Source organism: Equus przewalskii, chromosome 1 (genome assembly GCF_037783145.1).
Source record: "Equus przewalskii isolate Varuska chromosome 1, EquPr2, whole genome shotgun sequence".
NCBI classification, from domain to species: Eukaryota; Metazoa; Chordata; class Mammalia; order Perissodactyla; family Equidae; genus Equus; species Equus przewalskii.
In genome coordinates this window covers 39,468,349-39,492,721 of record NC_091831.1, presented here as the reverse complement: position 1 = coordinate 39,492,721, position 24,373 = coordinate 39,468,349, and the positions used below count along the sequence as shown (strand labels likewise).

The 24,373-nt window shown below is 39.8% G+C and overlaps 1 protein-coding gene and 1 long non-coding RNA gene across 11 annotated transcripts in view; one reads left to right on the top strand and one right to left on the bottom strand.

Moving 5' to 3' along the window:
* STAMBPL1 (STAM binding protein like 1) overlaps positions 1 to 24,373 on the top strand; it is a 66,367-nt gene that overhangs the window by 26,711 nt on the left and 15,283 nt on the right. For 3 of the 10 annotated variants that reach the window (XM_008530929.2, XM_008530930.2, XM_070610683.1), the window contains 9 exons: positions 3,590 to 3,807; positions 6,541 to 6,616; positions 8,602 to 8,697; positions 10,776 to 11,130; positions 12,216 to 12,340; positions 14,339 to 14,476; positions 18,389 to 18,501; positions 19,432 to 19,531; positions 20,256 to 20,575. In XM_008530929.2, the coding sequence (XP_008529151.1) occupies positions 3,590 to 3,807; positions 6,541 to 6,616; positions 8,602 to 8,697; positions 10,776 to 11,130; positions 12,216 to 12,340; positions 14,339 to 14,476; positions 18,389 to 18,501; positions 19,432 to 19,531; positions 20,256 to 20,312 (1,278 nt within the window). In that variant the 3' untranslated portion in view covers positions 20,313 to 20,575. Of the gene's footprint in view, positions 1 to 3,589; positions 3,808 to 6,540; positions 6,617 to 8,601; positions 8,698 to 10,775; positions 11,131 to 12,215; positions 12,341 to 14,338; positions 14,477 to 18,388; positions 18,502 to 19,431; positions 19,532 to 20,255; positions 20,576 to 24,373 lie in introns of those variants that run through there. The other 7 variants (XM_070610686.1, XM_070610693.1, XM_070610702.1 and 4 more) reach the window with 3 other exon arrangements.
* LOC139081984 (uncharacterized) lies at positions 3,551 to 16,197 on the bottom strand. Its single transcript, XR_011537569.1, has 4 exons — positions 15,962 to 16,197; positions 6,681 to 6,808; positions 5,932 to 6,274; positions 3,551 to 3,829 (listed from the first exon to the last, which is right to left on the bottom strand). It is a non-coding gene; the product is annotated as an uncharacterized lncRNA (long non-coding RNA).

Sequence of the window (24,373 nt, the reverse complement as noted above, 5' to 3'; positions counted from 1 at the left end):
CTTATTTTGTGTCCCAGATCAGTCTTTGAGTGTGAATGTAGGCACATTAGTAATCTCCATGGCCCTGTTTGTGTACTTTGTACCTTATGATAATTGGAAACAATATTTTTTAACATTCCTAGCCTGTCACGGGGGCTTGAGAAATGGAAGCTGCCATTACCATTACCCTCCTGCTGGCAGCCCTCCCCAACCCAGTCACTGCAACCCTGAGGGAAACCCTGAGAGCAGCAGTATACTGAATACCCTCTACACACAAAGCTTAGCACCAGAACACAAAGACATAGGGGCCTGGTTCTTGCTCTGAAGAAGTTCTGACCCAATGTTCTCTGTCTACCAAGAAAGTCCTTCACTGAAGCTCAGTTGCTTTGAGAGGATGTTTGAAGAGCAGAGGATTGTGGGAACCTCTTCACTTTCTGACCCCATGTTGTTGGGATAATACCTGTGGAATAATAAAGGCTGCCCCATTTCCACCTCTGCAGAGGAAAGAATTATCCTTAGGGAGTGTCCTGTGTGTTTTTCTGGAACATTATTTAGGAATAATTAAAATTTTAGTGGACATGTCAATGTAAAAAGGAACACTAAGGCTTTTTCATCTGGAAATTTTGTATTTTCATCTGAGAACCTCACATGCAAATGAAACATTAGAGATTGCTGAAGACTTTAGGCTATTTCCCAGTTTATCTCTGAAATCATTTATAAATTTGGGAAGGATAGGATCATTCAGTAAAGGAAAAATAAATCTTATTTTTATCTTCAGATAAAAAAATAACCTAATTATAATCATGTTGCTCCCTTTTCTCTCTTCCTCCTCTATTTGGTGCATTTATTGATTATCATCTGTGTTGCAGGGAATATGCTACATCCTAGAGAACAGGAATGAATGGAAGATTGTTCCTTTCCCTCAGGAGTTCACGAGGAATTGAAAACACTTGTACACAAATATAATTCAGGGTGTAGTGTAGTGTCATAAAAAATGGACAGATTACTTTTGTGCATACAGGAGACTGGAAGCCCCCTTTAGAAAATGCCCTAATTTCCATAGAATTTTTTTTTCCCAGTCATTTTCTGATGTCATTGAAGCATGTGTGTGTGGTCGAGTAACAATATTTTCCCTTAGAGCTGTTGAGCTCCACAGGCGAGTGCGACGGGGAGAAGTGGATGTGTTGCTGTGGTGTCTGAGACTTCTCAGTTGGAAAAGACAGAGTGTACTCAGGCCCGAGGCTCAGAGTTCACGAGGTCCCATTCCTGCTCTGTTGCGGGGAAGCCTCCAACAGCTTCTCTGAATTTAGAAAGGCTTTCAGAGAATTGGGAGAGCAGCACAACACGGTTTGGATAGAAGGAAGAGTGCTTTCCTTTATGATAGAGTCACTTAGGAAGGGTCTGAGTGTTAGTGTTGCTGCCGGTCACATCTGTCTGATCTCACAATTCTGGACCAAGTGAAAATAGGTTTAAGGCACCAGGTGAGGATCAGAATCAAGTGTGCCCTTTATTCTTTGTAAGTTGGACCTGGAGAAAGTGGGAGATTGATGAGTCTTCTTGTCCCTTCTGCTCTAAATTGAACTGGCTTGCCTACCCCATCACAGGAGGTAGCTGGAGACCTTCAAGGCGAGGAAGCCCAGGCCTGAGAGCTTCCTTGGGGAGAAAGAAACAGGGAGGAGGACTTGCCCAATTGCTGCAGGCCGGGTCAAAGGGGTAATAGAAGGTAAAGAGGCATGGCCTGCTTCTGACTTAATGGGGCCTTGAGAAGCACGTTTATGGCTCTCTGGTTATATATTAAACTTTAAGAAGCAGGAATCATTCCAGGTCGCTAGGGTTCTATCTGGTATAAAATTACCACCAAAGTAGACCAGATAGCTTTGGAAAAACCGCAGCTATCTAATTCACCCCACCCTGCCCATGACGGTTGGTGCGGTAATTCATGGCCAGACTAAAACTATGTCTACCTTGATTTCTTCTTTAACCTTCTGTAGACCGTAATCAAATTAAGCTCTGCCCACATTGTAGTCAGCCTTGCGATCTACCCTCAGTGACTCAAGGGGACTTGGGAAGCTAAATCTGCTCTGGGCTAACTTTTCTGTTCCTGGAGCATCAGAGGATGGTAGAGTGGTCTCAAGCAGTGCTTCCCAAACTATAACGTGGGTTAAGTCCCTTTAGGAAACCAGTTAAAATTCCCAGCCCACCTCCAGAGATTCTGAGCCTGTAGATCTAAGGTGGGGCCTGTTAGGAATTTGTATTTTTAAGAGATCCCCAGTTGATGCCGATGCTGCTGGTACAGTGACCATACTTTGAGAAGCACTGGTCTAAAGCAGGAATCAGCAAACTGTGGTCTGAGGGCCAAATTCAACTGCTTGTTTTTGTAAATAGAAAGTTTTGGACCACGGTCAGGATCGTTTGTTTACATATTGTTTATATGGCAGCTTTCACGCTCGCAGAGCTGAATAGCTGCAACCAAGACTGTGTGGCCTGCAAAGCCTGAAATATTTGCTATAGGGCCTTTAACCAAAAAATATTTGTTGCCTTTTTTGCCTTTTTGAAGCACCAACTTTTTACTGAATAATTGAATAATTATCCTGAATGTTTATGTTCTGTGTTTCTCCAAATATGTATAGATGCTGGCTGTTTGGTTTTTTTAAAGATTGGCACCTGAGCTAACGTCTGTTGCCAATCTTCTTTTTTTTCTTTCTCCCCAAAGCCCCCCAGTACGTAGGTGCACACTCTAGTTGTGGGTCCTTCTAGTTGTGGCATGTGGGAGGCCGCCCCAGCATGGCCTGATGAGCGGTGCCATGTCCACACCCAGGTTCCAAAACAGCGAAATCCTGGGCGTCTAAAGCAGAGTGTGCGAACCTAGCCACTTGGCCATGGAGCCAGCCCCTACAGATGCTGTTTTTATTAAGAAAATACAAATATATTAATTAATATCACTGATTTTTTTCTTAGTAATTATTATCATTTTTTCACTCGGGGATGAATTAACAGTGCAGTTTATATTATGTGGAGGTCTGAGAGTCTTTTTATGTTAAAAAAAAAAAAAGAGATAGGTGTCCATATGCTTGGAAAGGCTTCTCCAGGGCTTATTGGTAGAGTTTTATTCACTTGGTGAAGATACAGGGAGGTCCTGAAAGTTTCTTATTAAACTAGATGTATTCTGGAATAGAATAGAATCCTTACAGTAACTCTGAATCCAAGCTATCTCTTGGAGACCGTGCAGAGTAGAATGACATGAGCTCTAGCCTGGCAGGAATCCTTCTCTGGGCCAGCTTCACATGGCCCAGGATGGAAACATCCATGAGGACATAAGGGTCAATGATATTTTACCTAAAATCACCTAAAACATTTGCAAAAACGTTTTCAAACCCAGGAACTGCTAGATAATTGTACACTGAGACCTAAAAGAGATCTTACCTCAATAAAAATCCATATTTACCTGGAGATGTGTATCTCTTTGGTGTGTAGATCATGTGTTTTTGCAAAAAGACTTCACTTTTATCATATAAACTCTTGTGAAAAGCTTTCCTTAAGTATTGGTGTCAGGTCATTTCAGTCATATTCATTTCTTATTATAATCAGAGATTCAAATTTTACTTTGCAGAAAAAGTTAGCTGCTATGCCAGACCATACGGATGTTTCCCTCAGCCCAGAAGAGCGAGTCCGTGCCCTAAGCAAGCTTGGTTGTAATATTACAATCAGCGAAGATATCACTCCGCGCCGCTACTTCAGGTCCGGAGTAGAAATGGAGAGGATGGCTTCGGTGTATCTTCAAGAAGGAAACTTGGAAAACGCCTTTGTTCTTTATAATAAATTTATAACGTAAGTCTTTTGTTTTGGAGATCTGAGAAATGAGAAAATTGGAAAAATATTTACATGGTATTTCAGTAAGATAGGATGACAAGAATGTTTTCACGTTCAGACTAATTTTACAGTGTCCCAAAGCATTAGATGTCTAGGTTTTTAAATTACCAAGTGTGTACTCAAAGGCATCCCCACACCATCTCTGAGGCTTAGGGATGATGGGAAGAAGGTCAGGGATGGGGTGATGACCAGGAGGATCAGATAACTTCTCAATAGGCCAATACAGTAACCTACATGTCCCTTTAACATTCTTCACAAATAAAATTTCTTGCTTCATGTCATTCTCCCAGCACAGGAATGTAAGCTGTACGAGAGCAGGAGCCTTATTGCAGCTCCATCTGTTATCGAACCTGAAGTGAGTTCGCTCACCCACTGTGCAGCAAGCCAATCTCTAACACCAGGGGTAGTGGAAGAAAGTAAGAATTTTATTATTGCACAGAGCTGAGCAAGGAGAGAGGGTAGCTAACACTGAAATCCCAAACTCTCTGAAAAGCTAAAAGGAAGAGTTTTTATTTGGGGTTTTAGGTAGGGGAGGGGGAATATATGGCGTTGCTGGTGGGAGCTTTCCCACCAACCTGTCTTTGCCCTTGAGACTACTTGCAGAGAGGAGGGAGCCCGTGACCTTGCTGGTCAGCAGCTTTCCCACCAGCCTGTATCTCTTTGCCGGGAGGACATAGTGAATCCAGGTGCTTGTCCTTGGCCGTGTCTGTCTCCATGGAGGATAGTGGATTCTGGAACCAGGAAGCCAGGGAGTAAGCAGGGAATGAGTGTTTTGGTTTTAATCCCATGTATGCTGGGTTTAATGTAGGGAAACTGATATCAGGGTCGGGATCACATCTATAGCACCTGGAACATGCCATGAACATTTTTAAAATTTGACTTGATGGGCTGAGACTGGGGGACATGTAGAGAATCACAGCAAGGATCTGATTTGGGGATAGGGTGTAGGAGTCAGTTTCACATTGTAGTTAGTATTTTTTTAAAAAAAGACATTTATCTAGCTGTGGAAGAATGCTATGTGTGAAAGAGCTTTTAAAATATTGAGTGAAAGCAGCTACTATATCAAAACAGCCATGTGAAAATGCACTTCACATTAGATAGATATTTATTAATAACATAATCCTAGTTTAAGAGTTAAGAGAAATGGGATTTAGATTTTCCTTGCCAATTTGCTGTCTTACTGGTTGGGAGGCTCTCCTGTTACCAATAATTATTTAATCTGAGGTAAACCTCTTATTTTTGTTTTAATTGAAAGCTGTGTGTTGATTAACATCATTCGTTAGTTGAGGTCTTAACCTGAGAACATTTGAGAAATTGAAAAGACAAACTATTTTAGAAACTGCGTCCCCTGATTCTACCAAGGGTGAAATTAAAAACAGTTTACGTGGTACACAAATTGGGTTCTGCATTTTGTTCAAGTTAAAAGTAACTTCTTGGAAATTGAAAGAATAGTTGAAAACATCCTTTGTGGGGAAAATGAGTTGTTTCTAGAAAGTTAAGCAATAAATATGAAATCAGAGGATATCAATTGTCGTTGATAGGACACATTTTCCATTTTAGTTTCTGAACTATAAGTTACCGCTTGATAATAGTGCTTTTTCACCTTCTGCTTGAGTTTTGCAAACACTCCCGTGGAATCAAAAGTGTAAAAGGGAAAGGCCACCATACCCTCTCAGTTACTGTGTAATCAGAATATTTGAATTCTCTTCTGTCATTATCAATGTGATAATTTATAATTCACTTATTCTCCATGGACCTCAGTTCCTCATCTACAAATGAAAGACTGTGGATGAAAATATCCGAGGTCTCTTCAACTCTAAATGTCTGTGACTTTATTCTATTTGTAAAGCCTTAGGTAACTAACAACTTATGTAGCCTCTTTAAGCCTTAATTTTCTAATTTGAGAAACGCGTTATGATGCCATTCCACTGTACCCTGTAGGTGAGATGATGAATGTATGTGTGATTTGTAAACAACAGAACATCAGTAATTATAAGGTATTGCATATTAGTTGATCAAAAATAGTATTTACAGCCTGTCATGATCTATCAAGGAAGGGCTATTCATTCATTTAACAAATACCTATTGAGCACTTATTCTGCAGGCTGGACACCTGATTTGCTATAGGGATATCCCTTTTCTTCTGCTGTCCTTTGTTCCTCAAAAAGGTGATGAAAAATAATTATCTCCTAATCCAGTAGGGATTCTGGCTATGTTTCTCTTCTCTTAGTGATGAATTTTCACTTGAGTTTTTGATATATACACTACGGCACTACTCATTCATCAGTGATCCTTTGAGTCCTTTTCAGTGATGAGAACGGGTTACATCGATCACTCCAAACTCTTAGATTTTTACATGATCCTCTGTGTTGCCGGCAGGATTCATAAGTAAGGTGGTGCTCTGGTGGGGTGAAGCGCCCAGGACCTGGAAAGACCAAAGCGACGTAGTCTATTTAGGGAGCATCCTGACCATAACCCTTTAACCTCAGTGCTTAGTTTGCTGAGCTTCACTACCCTGTAATGCCAAAATCATACTCGTGCCAACCTTTGATAGAAAGGCAGATGAAAGAATACAGGTTCAATAAATTATTAAACATGCCCTTTTGGAAAGGAGGCTCATTCTCATATTAGAACCCATCATTGAACTTTTTCTGTGATATGATGCTAAGGACATGTTTTCTCTTTCTCTAGTTTGTTTGTAGAAAAGCTTCCCAGCCACCGAGATTACCAGCAATGTGCGGTACCCGAAAAGCAGGATATTATGAAGGTATTGTGGGATCAATTCTCCCCTGTGGGATCAAATGCTCCACAAGTATCCATTATTGATTCACCCCTTTCCACTGTCTCATCCTCTTGAGAGTTTAAGCACAGAAAATTCATTCCATTAGCCATGATGTTTCAATCTCTTCTTAGACTTTTAATCATCATTACTGAGCCAGTGTAGGATGTCTTATTGAAACTAGGGGGAAAAAAAGAGAATAAAAAGATCAACAATGTGCTCAATCACCTTAAGGCTTGAAAAAGGAATTATTTCACAATTCCTCCCAGAGACGGAGGGAATGGTTGTCTATTTCCCCATACTTACGTGAGACAGTCATTTGGGCTGGTTTTGATTATTCCGTAAAGTCTTGAACCCGAAAACTATTTGAAAATGAGCATTGATTATTAAGGCAACCACAAAGCTCTAATTTTCTTCTTATGGTACTAGCCTGATAGATAATAAAGTGTTTAGGGGGCGGCCTGAAATATTCTCAAGGAGAAGGAAGATTGTTGAATTGTATTGATTCATCATCAACATTTGCAGGATATATAGTTACAAAATATCTTTAGCTCAGAATATATCCTTTTAAATAACATTTTAAAAATATTTCCAATTTATTTGTCTTAAATAGTTTGGGTTAATCTTATATGAAGGAAGAGAAAACACTATATATACAAGCCAATCACAGCATGAAATTTTAAATAACTCTCAAAAGATTATTAACCATATAATGGAGTAAAGACTCTCTTACCAGTTATATCACGCCTGCAGCGGCCTGTAAGTAGAACTTATTTTGTGAAATGATCATCTGCATTTTCTAATTTTTCTACAACTTAATCAGAACTGTCCTTCATTATCATGCCTTTGTGTAGCATTTCCACTCAATTCTCTTGTTTATTCAACCTCAGCGAGTTCTGTATGGAAACCAAAGGTCCCAGGCTGCCAATGTGACTTTTTTACTGTAATTTAGGGTTATTCACATTTTTAGTTGTAGGAAAAAATTCTCCAAAGGTATATACATTTTCTTTGTTTATGCTTATTGAATAAACGGATGGATGGATAGATGGATGCATGCATGCATGCAAGGGTGAATGAATGAATGACAAAAGATTAAGAAAACAGAAATTTTATCGGAAGAGCCTGCCTAGAGTCAGGAGACTTGGATTCTAGTCCTAACTGGGTCACTGGCTAGTTGTATGATGCCGGACATGCATTCTAATTTTTCTAGGCCTGTTTCCTCATCTCTAAAAAGGTGGGTGGTCCTTGGACTATCTCAGATTTCCCAGCCGTTAAGAATCACTGGGGTGGTTGGCCCAGTGGTGTAGTGGTTAAGTTCACGCACTCCACTTTGGCAGCCCAGGCTTTGCAGGTTCAGATGCTGGGCACAGACCTGTGCACCACTTATCAAGCCATGCTGTGGCAGCATCCCACATACAAAATAGAGGAAGATTGGCCATGGATGTTAGCTCAGGGACAATTTTTCTCACCAAAAAAAAAAAAGAATCACTGAGAAGTTGTTTTGAGATCCAGATTCCCCAATCTCTTCTCTAAATATGTTGATTCAGTAGATCTGGGAATCTATATTTTTATAAGAAGTCCCTCAGTGCTTTTCACAGTCTGTCAGGCCTAGGAGTCCCTGCCTACCATGTTGTCTGATCTTCCTTCTAACTATGATGCGTATCATTTACATGCTGTGGAAGGTGCAGGTAGAAACTCACTACCTAAAAATGGGGTACCTACCTAAACGAAACTCTTATGTCACCAGTGGAGTCAATAAAGGTCTTACAAAGGGGATATTTTTTCCCTTCCCTAACTGCGAAGTTATATTTTAGAGCCCTAGAAAAGAGAGATTTATTTTTCCACCATCATCCTTGGTTACTTGTGTCTTGATTTCTAATACACGTACCAGCTGTTTTTCTTTCTCAGCTGATGATCTGAAAGACTATACTGAAAATCCCACTAATCAATATGTATATATATATTTTTAAAAGAAACTGAAGGAGATTGCATTCCCAAGGACAGATGAATTGAAAAAGGAGCTTTTAAAGAAATATAACGTAGAATACCAAGAATATTTGCAAAGCAAAGTAAGTTCAACTGGTACATTTATTTCATGACTGTTTTCTGTGCAAATATTTTTTAAATTTCATTTTCATATGAATTTTTCAAATGTCATATGCATTTAAATTAAAAATTAAAGATGCAGTGATGTAAACCAATTAAAAATTCATGTTGATGTCCAGGTTAAGCACTTGCACCAAAGATGTGGTATTTTTATTTCCCTATACTGTCTAATAGTGTGATGCATTAGAAAATAGATTTCCTACAGTGGTTTAAGAAGAGCTTTTTGACCAACTCTTGCCAATGTGACCTTGAGCCAGATGACTGCTTTTTGCTGATGAACAAAGGCAGTAGGAGGTAGGGAGGAGAGTGGCATATGGTTTCTGATGTATCTAATTATGTAGGCCTTGGAAATGTGAATTTGATTCTTAAATATTATGGTCAATATTACTTTGAGATGGAATAATAGCTAACCATATGAGTGAAATGTAATCATATCACCAATAAGTGGTGGTTCCTAGATTATTAAATGAAGAGTGAAAATGATAATGATGTCTAACAGACTGAAAAGCATTGAAAGAAGAAATCGACCAAGTTAGTCTATAGGACCTCAAGTTCAAAACTTGAATTCTTAATGTTTGTAGCATTCTTTTAAAGTTTGTTTTGCTTTTTTTGTTTGATTGTGTGTTTATGTGCTTTGGAAGTTGTCACCTTTACTGACTCTCATTTCAGTTTAGTCTCATTAACTCTGAACATGGTCAGAGAACTTCTGTACTTTCCATGGGCGTAGCTAGAAGTCAGGTGTGAGTGAGGTGTTTTGACTAAGTGACAGAAGGAATGTTGAAATCAGAAGATTCCCTCAAGTGTGGATCTTGATGATTTGATTTGAACTGTGAAAGAGAAAAATGATCCTGGAGGCTCAGACAAAGCAACAGTAAGGGAGGGAAAAGCCCAGTTAAGTCTCCCTTCCGCTCTTAGCGATGTGCATGGTCACTCCCTCTGGATCTCCCTGGGAGGAATGGCCTCAGCCGCTATTGCACAGCTTGCCTTTGGTGATACCAGTTACTTCGTAGTCCACAATAGTATCCCACGTATATGACATGCAGAGATCTCTGGGGGAATAGAATGGCAGCCTTTATGCCTAGAAGAGATGAACAGACACACCCGTAAGCCCTCGGCTACAGCCAGCACCAGGATCATCTGGGAGCTTATTAGAAATGCAGAGTCTCAGGCCCCCCAGACCTGCTAAATCCGAATCTGCCCTTTGACAAGACAGGGCGATTCGTGTGCATATCGAAGTGCTGCTGTGAGCTGTGTCCTCAGCCCCACCCCTACCTTGGAGTAGCTCCTCAAGTCTAGTTTTCATCAAAATCATTTGGGGAGCTTATTAAAGGTTTATATTCTCTGATCTAATAATGCCTGGATATTTTCGTTAAGACTGGGGAGCTTGAGAATCTTCATTTTTAACAAAACTCCTGGTTGTTCTGAGAGAGATGATTAGACCACATTTTGAGAACAATTTCTTAGCGATTCCCCCTTCTCCATAAAATTCCAGCAGTATGAGTTCTAGAGACAAATGCCAAAGGTTCTAGGGCAGCACTGTCCAAGAGAACTTCTTATAATGATGGAAATGTTCTGTTTGATGCTCTCTGATATGGGAGTCGTTAGCCACATGTGGCCAGTGGGTACCTGAAATGTTGCTAGCACAACTGAGGAACTGAATTTCTAATTTTATTTAATTTTGTTTGATTTTAAATTTAAATAGCCACATGGGGCTAGCGGACAGTGCAGTCTAGGGTGATATAACCATTTCTGAGATATTTTGTTCTAATATTGACCTTGATTTTCCACTATTTAACAGCACAGGGATAATGATGGGAACTTGGTTGTCATGGCCTGTCTCCGGTAAAATCTGAGTGGATTTAGATGCTGCCTTAATCAGATTAAGGGGCTTTTGCCATGATGTATATTTTCCTTACTGTCACGAGTGTACTGGTGGGCATATCGCAGTATCTAGCTGTCTCTCTCTGTCTGCTAGAAGATTGAAAGTTTGATATTTTTGCCTTGGAAGCTAACCTTTTATTCTGGCCACTGCATTTTTTAGAACAAATATAGAGCTGAAATTCTCAAAAAACTGGAGCATCAGAGATTGATAGAGGCGGAAAGGAAGCGGATCGCTCAGATGCGCCAGCAGCAGATAGAATCGGAGCAGTTTCTGTTTTTTGAAGATCAGCTCAAGAAACAAGAGTTAGCCCGGGGTCAGCGCAGCCAGGAAGCCCCAGCGCCATCGGAGCAGATTGATGGGAGCGCTTTGTCCTGCTTTTCCGCACACCAGAATGACTCCTTGCTGAATGTATTTGCAGATCAACCTAATAGAAGTGATGCAACCAATTACGCTAGCCATTCTCCTCCCGTAAACAGGGCCTTAAAGCCAGCTGCTACTCTAAGTGCTGTTCAGAGTAAGTGATGAAATGCACCCAGCGAGACATTGAATCTCTTCTCATGGAACCGTATTTCTGTACGTCTGGGAGGGTTCTTCTCATTTTGTTATCAGTTGTCGTAGGACCCTACGTGATGTGGTGTGAGTGATAGAGCTAGTCTTTCAGTACCATCTGGCTTTACTATGTGTAACCTTAAAATTCAGGAAACCTGATTTGTACCCTGATAGAGTAGAGACTCTCTAATTAACAAGGCTATATTTGGTCATGCTACAGAGATTTTAAGAGAAGAATTCCAATCATTTTTTTTCATGTAATTTAACTGAGAAACACATGAATCTTCAAGGTAAACACATACTGAAGAGGAAAGAAGATGTTGAGAAAATTGTTTGTCCAGACCTTTGCTCAAAAATTTAAATGTAAATATTTAGCATTTCGCTGCTCAGGAGGATCTGGTACACACAGGTAGTTAAGCTCCAAATGGATTATGTGTTTTTGCCAACAATTAGTGCTGCTTCGTACTGCTGCATCAGTCCTGGCAAGTTTCCAGAGCCAATGGGAAAGTCTTCCCGGCAGACACTGTCAGATGGAGTTTGTGTTTCCATTTATTTTAAAAGAGTTATGATGGGGAACCATTTTATAAATTACTTTACTGCTAATTATTTCTGAAAACATAATGGTTTTGCTTAATGATCATCAACTTTCATAAAGATGAAAGTACCATATGGGAAACATAATAAAGAGTATTTTTCCTGTATCTTACAGGCTATGAGATGTAGTGTATGCAGGCTGCACGCTTTAAGAGTGTGTTTGCTTTGTGCCAAAAGAAAACGCGCATACATGTAAATAGTTGATCTAGGGCACAAAGATATAAAAATGCTTGCGCCTTCCCACTTGCTTATAAAATAATTTATATGCAAAGTGTAATTTTATCTTCTTTCTAGTTAGTGTTTGCTTTTAGGATTTTAAAATATGGAAGATGGAGCACCAGATAATAATTTTATTTTTCATACTTATATTGACCTGCAGTTGCTTGCCAAAAACAGCTTTGATGGATGGAATGTAAGATTTGTTTTTTGAGTTTTTCTCTCTTTTCCCTTTCTTAGATTTAGTGGTTGAAGGACTGCGCTGTGTAGTTTTATCAAGAGATCTTTGCCACAGATTTCTACTGCTGGCAGAATCTAATACAATGAGAGGCATAGAAACCTGTGGAATACTTTGCGGAAAACTGGTATGATCTTTGCTTCATGTCTCTCTGCACAGGATACTTTCAGTAGTAATGGCTTTCTAGTAATAAGCAGAACAGAATAAAAGCATCTTAAAAGTTATAAATATTATGAAATTATCTTTACATAGATTAAGTTTACAAAACTACTGTTATTATTACGGAATTATCCTTCTAGAAAATGGATTGCAAAGTTTCAAGGATACTGTAAAAGCTTATTGTAAAGAATTAATCTAACCATATATTAAATCTTTGTTTAAAAAACAGTGGAGTACAGGTCTTCAGATTTCCAAAACCATCTAATTTTCTGAATCAATTTCCATTGCAACTGATAGTTTCACATATATTCATGTAATTAATTCTACCCTTTTTTATCAGTGACAGGTATCATCTTGCCATCTTTTTTCAGGTACACGTGGAGTAAAACTACAGTTTTGTTGTTTTCTTTAGTTTAAGGCAGTAATTTAACAAACTGAAATCTTATAGTCCGGGTCATATTTAAGTATGAAGATTTTTATCAGAAATATGTGTTGAAAGACAATGTCAAAATAGAGGGAGATAAAACAGAGAGGATACATTTAATCGGACTTGCAAGAAAGAGGAACAATGTTTCTTTGAAAGTGCCCTTTCATAGTCTCTTTTGGGTATCAGTTTATATATTTCTGGGTCTAGGCACATTTTCAGTCCTGACTATTTAGCTCGAGAACTGTTAATTGAATAATATGTTTCATTCAACACACATTCACCTATTGTATTTTGGTATGGCGTCATCACTTTTCCTCCAGGAGAGAGGAAGCTCGGATAACAAGCATAGGAGAATGACCTGCCATCTCCCCGCTCCTCCCCACAACCACCTTAGTTGCCCTTCAGGGGGCAGTATGCTATCAATGCCTCTTCCCCAAGACCATATGTTGTACTTAGTTTGATTTGTTCATTCATTCATTCCTTCATCAGACATTTACAGAGTACCTGTCTGTGCCTGGCGCTGTGCTAGGTGTTGACATTCGGTAACCTACAACAGCCATGGGTTCCTGCCACATGATGCTTACATGATGCTTGTGAAGAACCAGACAGATGATTAATTATAAATGGGGCTGGGTGCTGTCAATGGAGCACAAGATGTCATGGGAATGTGAAACTGGGAAAGCCTTGTCTGGCAGGGTCAAGAAGGGCTTACCTGAGAAGTGGTGTTTATGCTAGGCCTGAAGAATACGTAAAGTCAGCCATGAAAGGAGGAGGTAGGATGGAGGGAAGAGTTGTAATCAAGGCTGGAGAAAGAGTGCCCAGTTTGCAGGAAAGCCCTCAGACTAGAGAACATGGTGCTGTGGAGGGATAGACAGCCACTCATAGCACAGACATCTCTTACCTGAGGATCCTACCAGCACTTCACAACCTTCTTCCTTTCAACTCTTATCTTTTATGCGAGGAGAGTAATTTGTTTATGCTTTCTCTTTATCTAATTGCAAATCCAAAACATTACCCTAATTATGAAAACTCCCAGTGAGTCCCCCCAGTAGAAGAAAGTCCTAAGTCTTGAAATGAAATTAAATATAATTAATAAAATAAAAACAAGACCATCAACAAACCTTAGAGGTGTCCTTCAGTAAAACCACAAAATTTTTTAATGAGTATCTCCCCCTCCAAATAAGCCTGCTGTTGTGTTTTTCCTGATTTTTCCATTACAGATACAATATATCAAGACATTATTTATTAACTAAACTTCTGTGGACCAGCCTGGGATGCTAATTCCTATTTATGTACATTTTCTGTTGTGAAAATGAGTTTCAAGGTCCAAACAACTGGCTCAGATTTTTGGCAAATAATCCATTTTCAAGTTTGGGGCTTTGTTTTTGAATTGTGATCAGGTGGGAGGATCCTGATGCAAGTGGTGGGGCAGTCTTGTAGTAAAACATTGCACTTGTAGCAAAACACTGTACTTCTATTCAGAGTTGTTGTTCTTCCTGTCAAATTCTCATTATTCTTTTTCTGCTAATTGTTTTTTAGACTCATAATGAATTTACTATTACTCATGTCATCGTGCCAAAGCAGTCTGCGGGACCAGACTATTGTGACGTGGAGAATGTAGAAGAATTATTCAGTGTTCAGGATCAATACAATCTCCTCACTCTGGGATGGATCCATGTACGTTTGACCTTTTGGGTCTCAGTTTATTTTTTGTGGTGTGCCATTGTCCTCCTTGAGGAAATGCAACCTAATTTAAATAATTGCTTATTTTAAAATTTTTTTCAAGTGTAATAAATGTCATCATATGAAAACATTTTCTTCACTGTTAGGCCATGTCTAAATCTGTCAGATCTGGATTTGGAGAGGGGTATATTATGCTTTTCTCTATCATCCAAAGTTAGAAGAGAGAGAAACATTTGGGAGTTAGGTGACTTGTTTCAGTGATTTTACATAGTTTAATGGAGGCCTAGTTAGATTTTTAACTAATTTGACTAGATGGTTATTAATATTCTCTTTTGCTTTGCTGTGGATCTAAAGTAGATTATTTCAAGAAAATTTCTGAAAAAGTTCGTTTTAAACAGGTGTTTGTACATATCAAATAGGGACCATATGCTCCACTGCACCTCCCCTGCAGACCAAGGATGTATGTATCGTTGTATAAACAGCCATGGAGTGGGGCCAAAAGAACGGGGCCAAAAACATTGGGTTCCAGCATCCACCAGGCTATCATAGGGCAGGAAAGGGCTTCCAATCAAAAGACATGAGTTTAAAGCTCGGCTTTGCCAAGAATTCTCTCTAGGAATGTTGGCAAATTATTTAAGCAATCTGAGCATCAGCTTTATCATCCATAAAAATGGGGATCATAATAATGGCCTTCATGTGATGGTGAGTTTTAAATGAGATAATGTCAGTGAATTTCTTAGCACATTTTTCTTGGGACTCAGAAAATCGTACCTATTTTTATTGATGATGTTACTCTACTTTTCGTATCCATGGTTTAATCCATCTGAGGGACATTTTTCCATTCAGTCTCACACATCTGGGCCTGGGGTAGGGACAAGTCATCCTGCTGTCATGGGATACTGCCCAAGATTTCCAGGGCACATCCTGGGGACCTCCAAGAGCCCCGAAGAGTGATAAGTGATCATTTTTATTTTACTTTATAGAGAAGTATTGAGTAGGAGCAGGACACACCCATGCCCCTCACACAAAATCAAGCATCTGGTGTTGTGTAATTTAGGATGGTAGGGGAGCGTTTAGTCCCAGCTCCACCTGTTAATTCCCATGTGCCCCTGGTCAAACTCCTAACCTCCTTGTCTCAGGTTCCTTCACTGACCAAGGTGGGGCTAATGAACACCTTTTCTCCTTCACTGAATTTCTCTGAGCCATAAACAAGATACTAAGTGTGAAAGCCCTTTGAAAAGTATAAACCACCTCTCAAGTGCCAGAAATTATTTATAATGATGAGTTTTCCAAACTTTCCTTAGGTCTATTTGTTTTACTTAACAGTAAGTAATGCGCCTTACTGTTTACTTAGAAATTACTGGATTTTAAAGGCATTATTTAGTTTAATGTGATTTTCTGTAACAAGAATGCATTTTAAAGCAAAAGAAATTGTATCATAAATTGAGGAAGAAAGACAGTCCATTAAATTACACTTACATTGAAAAGTCACGGGACTGGCCCGGTGACGCAGCGGTTAAGTGCGCACATTCCACTTCAGTGGCCTGGGGTTTGCCGGTTTGGATCCTGGGTGTGGACATGCACCACTTGGCAAGCCATGCTGTGATAGGTGTCCCACATATAAAGCAGAGGAAGATGGGCATGGATGTTAGCTCAAGGCCAGTCTTCCTCAGCAAAAAGGGGGGAATTGGCAGAGTTAGCTCAGGCTAATCTTCCTAAAAAAGAAAAAGAAAAAGAAAAATCAATGTTGGTTTATCTTACAAAATGTTTCCCAAATTAGAAACAAAAGTTTTTCCCTATGACCTGTGTATATACTGTATGCAATAATGAAGTTAAATCATTCAAATAATGGATTTGGCATAATTCTAGAATTCCAGGACTTTGCTTTTTGTTTAATTTATTTTACCATATCAAATTGTTGTGATTCAATGAAAACACTAAAATGTTATATTTCTAAACTTCAGTGGTTGTAATGACTTTTTGTGATGATTTTTATTGGCATAATAATAGCAACAAATTCCAGAGCTAACTTTTTTCCAGGTATAAATTAGTCATAGGAAAGACAGGCTGAATCAGAATCAGACAGATCTGGATTTGAATTTAGACTTCTCAGCTTAACTAGCTCTGTGACCGTCAGCATGTTATTTACTCTTCTGTTAAGCTCACTTTCCTCATCCGTAAAATGGAGATGATAATAGCACTTATCTCATCTTGTTTTTGCAAGAATTCAATGAGATAATTCATGGAAACTGATTAGTTCAGTCTGGCGCATTATTCAGTTGCAATAAATGGCATGTGCTGCTATTGTCATCATCATTGGCATGATCATTTCTATTTCCATAGAGTGGGTGGTGGGGTGGGAGCACCATTCTCCCAAGGGAGAGCTGTCCTTATCGGAGTAGAAGTGATTCCTCTTGGCAGAAATGAAGGACTCAGAATGTCTTCTGGTGTGTGTTCAGTCTGGAAATAAATTAACACGCAGAGAGATTTGTCTGTTTGATGTTCTGCTTGCTGCCTCCACAGCACTAGAGTTTCACTGAACACTTCCCTTCTCACCAAGGCGGAGAAGGCTCTGTGTAGTAGTCGAAGGTTTGCACTGAATCAAATAGCAGGCAGTCAGATCTCCCACTCATACCCTCGCTAAAGATTTGGGTTTTAACAATTACGATAATTTCCATTCCTCAGTTGATCTAGGTCTTTGCAGACCAAGAGTTATTTTTTTCCTTGTAGAACATGTATCTTTCTGTAAATAGGTATCAACAGATTTTACCTTCATCCTGTTAAATGAAGTAGAAAGGAGTTTTAAAATCTTGCATTTCTTTAATAGCCCATGGTTATGTGTAAAGTCATGAAGCTATTTCTATGGGCCTATGCCCTCTAGTTAACAATGACAACGTTAAAATAACGACAGCAGCAGTAATAATAGCAGCTTATGATTTTGATTCCTTTCTCTGGGCTAGGCACTCTTCTAAGACTTTTACACGGATTGTCTCATTTCGTTTTCATAACAATCCCATGAAGAAATGATTGTCCCTATTTTACAGTTGATGAAATGGGCATGAGGAGGTTATAGAATCTTCGCAGTGTCATACACCTAGTGAGTGATAGAGCCAGGACCCACATAGGACATCCCAAGGACCTTGATTTCATGATTAAAATGGTCACATTCCGTTTTCAAGTATAATTGGGTTTTACTGTAAATTTTAAAATCATTATGGGTGCATGTAGTTTTCGTATTCAAATGTGAATCACTGATTTGTCACTCATTAACACAAGTTTGTATACAGCCAAAAACCTGGAAAATACTTCTTTTAATTTATAATCTCCCCTTCCTTCTCATGATGTGGGTATTTACTTGCTGTGAAAGATGAGTTCAAAATACCTTCAACAATTTGGAGAGTTCCATTCTCCCGTTTATAGGGAATGGCAATCCATGAAAGGATACACGTGTGGTAAATTTAGTGGAAACTTTGCTTTTGTGTCCATGGTTTTATATAAAGTATCTCTGGGTTTCCAATTACAACTCTGCTCCTTACCAGCTGTGTGACCACAGGCAAGTACTTAAAGGAGACTCAGAATCCTTGTATGTAAAATTGAGGTACTAAGTATCTGCTCAATGAGTTATGATGATTAAATGTGAATCTGTTTAAAGCCTCTGGCAAATTTCCAGTTCAGTCTTTCCCAAAAAGCAGAAGTTACATGAATACTCTCACAAGCCTCTTCTCAAAATCGTAGTTATTCCAAAGATGCACAAAGGGAAGGATTATGTTAGCAAGACATTTTTAAAAATCTGTATTAATGATGGTGAGAAAGAAAAAGCAACTAACTAGAGTTTTCCCTTAGAATGGGCTGTGGTCTTGGCTAAGACAGCTACCCGAATAAGATTGTCCGCTTTTCTTTTTATAGACACATCCAACCCAAACTGCGTTCTTATCCAGTGTTGATCTTCACACTCACTGTTCCTATCAGCTCATGTTGCCAGAGGCCATTGCCATTGTTTGTTCACCAAAGCATAAAGAGTAAGTGAAACCGTGGAGGGGCCCGGGTGAGGCTTTGTCTGGGGCTGCTGAGTTCAAGTGTGTCCACATACCAGGTTGTGGCACATGGAAAGGCAGACACACCATGCCCTTGGGGAAAAGAGATTAGTGACAGCCGGCTCCCATATACCTGTCTTGCTTTTTAAGACCCTTTCAGTGTTAGGATTTCGGGTTCTCTTTCTTCAGTTAGCATGACCTTCAAGTGGATAAATTGTATGTTATAGCAGTTTGCCATTTGAGATCTTAGTTCTACCATATTATTTCCCATTGTGAGAAAATTTCCAGCCTTAGCTTAATTACCTCCAAAACCTTTCCAGGTTTGGGAGACAATGATTATCGTAGCATGATTACAAGCAAAGGAGATAGACAAACTGATGTTGGAATCTCAACCCCAGCCTCCAGTGGAGTGTTGAGCAGGACCCCTGACCACTGTGAGCCTCAGTCTCTTCGTCCCTGATACCTGCCCATCACAGACTGATGTGAGGGTGGAACTAGATAAGAGTCTATGTAAAGAGCTTAGCATAGTGCCTGGCACCACTGCCAGCACTCGATAAATATTTGCTGTTGCTGTGAACAGTATTAGCATGATTAGAAAAATTAGAAATATCTGCCACCTGTAATTTCCTCCCACGGGGTCTCGGCTTTTCCTCTGTGGTCTCATGCAACAGTTCAGTTGCTTCTTCCCCATTACAGTCCTGCAGGTGCTTGGCGGTAGCATTGGCTCCTTGGGGTTTCTCTTTTTGAGGCCAATCCTCAAAAGATTGGCTAAAAAATCACTGTGGAGTTCCTAGTTTGTGGTTTCTTTCTCCATCCCGTTTGAGGAACACGTATGCTTGCACCATTCTAATAAAGCATCTGGAAAGTCCAAATGATCCTTAATTTTTTTTGTACCTTTTTCACCCTGAAATTTAGCACTGGCATCTTCAGGCTCACCAATGCTGGCATGCTTGAGGTTTCCGCTTGTAAAAAGAAGGGCTTTCATCCGCACACCAAGGACCCCAGGCTGTTTAGTGTGAGTAGACAGTGTTGGTTATTTTTTGCAGGTATTTATATTTCACTTCCTCTTTTTTTTTTTTTAAGGAGAGAACTATTAGCGGTGTCATATGGGATAAACACTAAAACACTGTGCTGCTTTGTTTGGAGTTTTCTTATCCAGAAAATTAATCAGTCTTCTGATTTATTCTCACTATTATTTTGTTTATAAGGGAATACCGGTATTTCTGTAGCAAAGTTGATTCTGCATAAAATTACCTTTCCATTTCTGTATCTGTGTGATACTTGAAGAAACACAGTTTTCTGCAGACTCCAAGTAAGCAGACAGTTATTAAATAAAATTATATTAAATGTTTCATGAATTATTTCTGCTTGATGTGCCCACATTAATTTTTTCATAACAATTCAATGAAAACTATAATCATACGTCTTGATCGGCTTCATGTAGCCCCCAAAGAAACATTATTTGACTACATCTTTTCTTTCTTACTGCTTGCTTTGTGGTTCTCTGGCTTTCACATCAGAGAAACATTATTTTGAAGTGAGAATTTATTTAAAATGAAAATTTCCTGGCAACCTCTGTAAATATTTTCCTGTTGAAAATGAATAAACCCGATTGTATTTGTTCTGATGGGAAATATTTTTTTAAATACGGAAGCTTTTTAAATTGGGAAATTCGTACCTTCTTCCTAAAGAGAATCATGTTAAACGTTGTGGTGTAAAGCCAATTTTTTCTTTTCTAGATATGCAAACATGTGTTGGTAAAAGACATAAAAATAACCGTGCTGGATCTGAGGTGACATGTTCCGAAGATTAGCATCGTCAACACCAGACACCTACCTATGGACATGTGGTTGACAGATTTTCTTAAGATGTTTTCAGAAATGACTGATATTTTATATTTATACATTTTAGATCAGGAAGTTTGATATTTATTGCTCTTGCACATCTGAAGTTTTCTTTTTGGGTGGTTCTGTCTCAAGAGAGGTCACCATGGTGTTCAATCAGTACTTATTATTGTGCCCAAATACTATGACCAGACAATAAATTGTGCTGCAAACAACATGTCTGGTATTTATAGAGGTCTCTGCATACATTTTCAGAGCTTTAGGTGTTTCACTGTATTTTTTTTCATTCCTGTAAAATATAATTCCAGATAAGAAATTCTGAGTATCAGGTGTTCTCCAAGACAGGCCGTCTGTGTCTGCGACTTTTCCTGTGGGTGGTAGAAGGTGAACAGTTTACGCCTGTGAGAAGAAACATGGCTGCAGATGGTGGAGCCCATCCTGTGTTTTCAGTGTCATCACATCCCAGGCTCACAGATGTCCGCAGGCAGACAGTGTAGGATACCAGAACAGTGAGCTTCTACTTGCGGGTCGGGTATCAGAGGGCTCCGGGCAGCAGACGATTCATCATCTTGATTTAGAGGACTAAAAGTGGAGATGCTGGAGAGAGGAATGAAAAAAGACTCAGATAAAAGTATAAAGCCTGTTACTGTGGAAGTCAACAGGGGTGACAGGGAGAAGAAATGAGGCATAGGAAATGCTGATAATTTTCAACCAAAAGAATGAATAAGAAAATAATTTGGAGGTAGTTGAGGCCTGAGCCTTTCTGAGGCTGGTCCAGACAAAGCCGGGGGAAGAAAGGTTGTGGATTTGCTGAGTTGCTCCCTTCACAGAGATCATTGCTTTTCCAGTAGCGTTGCCTTTCCTTACACTCCACGACTTGTCAAAAGGCTGTAGGTTGTGACCCTTTGGAGGTGTTGAGACACACCAGGGAAGGGTTAGGAAGTCTCCGGGGACACGTGATGACAGGAGTGATTTGAGGTGGAAGGGCCAGGGAGATGCCTCCTCAGGCCTGTGGCTATTACAACTTAAATTGCTACCTGAAGAGACTCTCAACATTGGCCCAAGGCTTTTCAGTTACAGTGAATGAACAGTGCCCTGCTGAGGGGGAAAAATAATTTGGAAAGAGCAGTCATAATTAAAAGTATCTCTATATAAATCTATGCAGAGGGAATAGGAAGAAAAATACATTTAAACTGAAGAGGATATCGTAAATACACTGCTATGGTATTATTAAGGCTTGGAATGGGACTTGTGACTGGTACCTAGGTAATAAAAGCATTTACCTTGATCAACAGATACAGATTAAATAGAAGGAATGGGAGACTTATGGACTATGTTGGCAAGTTGAATTGGTAGGAAAAACCTGAGGGTAGAAACATTATGGAGAAAATTTAGCTGCAAATATGAGGAGAGAAGAATGGAAGTGACATTTTTGAGGAGCAAAGTCCAACCATGGCAGAAGGATATGGATGCCTTCTTTCTGAGCATTTACACAAGACTAACAGGGAGGCACAAGAAACAGTGGTTAGGCTTCAAACGATCTTATCATCAAGTGAACATCATGTTCAGCTAAAAGCAGATCATAATAAACCCTGGACTTGACTAACTGATTGTTTAATTTCTCTGTAGACAATTTAAATGCTAATCAATAAGGTTAAACAAATAGATTTTGAGTTGACAGAAACATTGGGACATTTCCAATGATCCTATAGTGGGTACTTTCAAAGGAGGTAAAGACTGAAACGTATAGGGAAGTCCCTAGGAAATCAAATGCATGCTCTGCCACCCTAGACATTGCCAGTGAGGTGGGCACAGGAAGGCATTAGAAAAAACAGCCTGGCATCCCAGCAAGCTCGCTGGTTTGCCCAGGTTTCAAAGGAGCCTGTGTAAAAGCTGGAATGCAGGCACTAAGTCCAAAAGCAATTCTGAGAAATGGATAAAAATTAGCAACTAAAAAATAACAGAAGATTGACTAGGAATTGTCAGATGACAAAAATAAAACAATTTAGTAATGAGTTTGATGTCCTTTTTTTCAAGGGAAAACAATCCATGAACTGGGGGTGTACAGAGCCTCCCAGGCAGCAAGCACTCTTCCTCAGGATGTTTGGGCAAAAGCTAGTTTTATAGAGCCTTAGAAGAGGCAACACGGAAACAAGAAGATCGGGGATTTTCTTATAAGGTTAGCAGGTTTCTAGGGTAAGGTGAGCTAAAACTGAGTTGGAGATTGTGATTGGTGTACGTTAGGTTTCATTGACAGGTGTTTACCATAACTGCAGGATACCATTAGGTTGCCATTTGTGATGTGGGCCAGGCCACTGGGGCAGCTTCCATTTTGTGGGTCCCGACATATGAATTAACTTTATCAGAATTAACATAGCTTCTCTGGGAACAATTCATAGCTCATATTTCTATTTTATTAATAGGTAGGTGTATTACTCTGCAGATCAGAAAGATGGTGCAGGTATGCTTAGAAGCAGGACAGCAGAGTCTTACGTTCTGCAGTCAGAGAAACTTGGGTCCAAGTTCCTGCTCTGCCATGTACAAGACAATGCTTTATGACAGCATGAAAACCAGAATACAAGAAGCTAGTAGCAGGGCAATTCCTAGGATATGGGTCTTTCCTTACTCTAGCTTAGCTTTGCTCTCCTTTCCAACATTTAAATTTCCATCTCCAGCCGTCTTCCCCTGAATCTTCAGTTTCTTCCCTGACAGGATCAAGCTAACCCGATCTAACCTTCTCTCTTTCCAATCTCTTGTGTATGCCAACCACAGCTTTCCCAGACTTTGCTTTCCTCCTGGCATTATATCTGAGTTGCCAAAATGACCTTGTCTGCATGTGCTAGCATCCATTTTTAAGTTCACTGATTTTTGTATTCCAAGAAGGGCTGTTCCCTGTTCTCTGAGCTTGAATGAGATAACATCCCTCCCCTATTCTCTAATACTGACATCGTGCCACCCAGAGCCTGCTCCACTTCTCATTCTTGAAGCACCACCCTGTGGGCCGCTCCATCACTTGTCTCTGCCTTATGACAACTTATAGGCTTGGAAAATTCAGATCCAAGACTCCAGAAGTAGAGCTTGGCTTGCCTTAGGCATGGGGACCTGGTTCTACAACCACCACCAGCTAAAGGCAAACTAACCTTACAAGGCTGGCTCCACAGACAACCCACTTTTCTCTGAGTGATGCTGTCCTCAGCTTCTTAGTATGTAAGGACACCATGATATTCTGACATACTTGATCAAAGGAAAAGATTATATAATTTATCCAAGTAAAAATGACAAGTGGTACTAGAATAGTTGAGAAATGAGTGATATTCTCAACAGAGAAATCAAAGATACAGTAGAGGACCAAGAGGATATAAAATGAGAGGTATCTGATGAAAAAACTGTGGCTATTGAATGGTGCCTACAGATAGAAAGGACTCATTTGAAAGCCTAGAACATTTAGCTTCTTAGATTTCTGTAAAGAATAGAAAGAGCGGCTATGAGTATGTAAACCCAATTATATGCCTTCTGAGTTGCAAATTAGAAGAGAACTAATTTTTCATTAAAAAGATATATTGTATCCCCTAAAAGAGTGGGGCATTTTCGACACTTTCATTTCCTTGCAAGGAGAAGCACAATCTCAGGCCTGAGGTGAAGTTTGAGAAGGTGTTCTTGAAGGGGACGTGACTTCCTTATTGCCAAGTACAAACCCAATTAACCAGATTTCCCAGAAGGACCTTGTCACAGTGCTGAAGGACCCTTGGAATCAGCAAACCAGCGACATGCCCTTGCCTGGCAGAATGAGTCCTGAGGCTCTATCTGAAAGAAGAATATTGGAAATGTAGCCACACCGTTGAGGGATGGGCTGGCCAGGAGGGAGAGCCCATGCCAGCCACCCTGGAGGCCTGTGTGAGTGTGTGTGTGCATGTGTGGCTGAGTGCATGACCACTGGTGTTCCTTGAATGAGCTTCCTTTGGAAGATCTCATTCACAGCAGGCAGAACAGCTCCCTCTTTTGAATATTCCAGA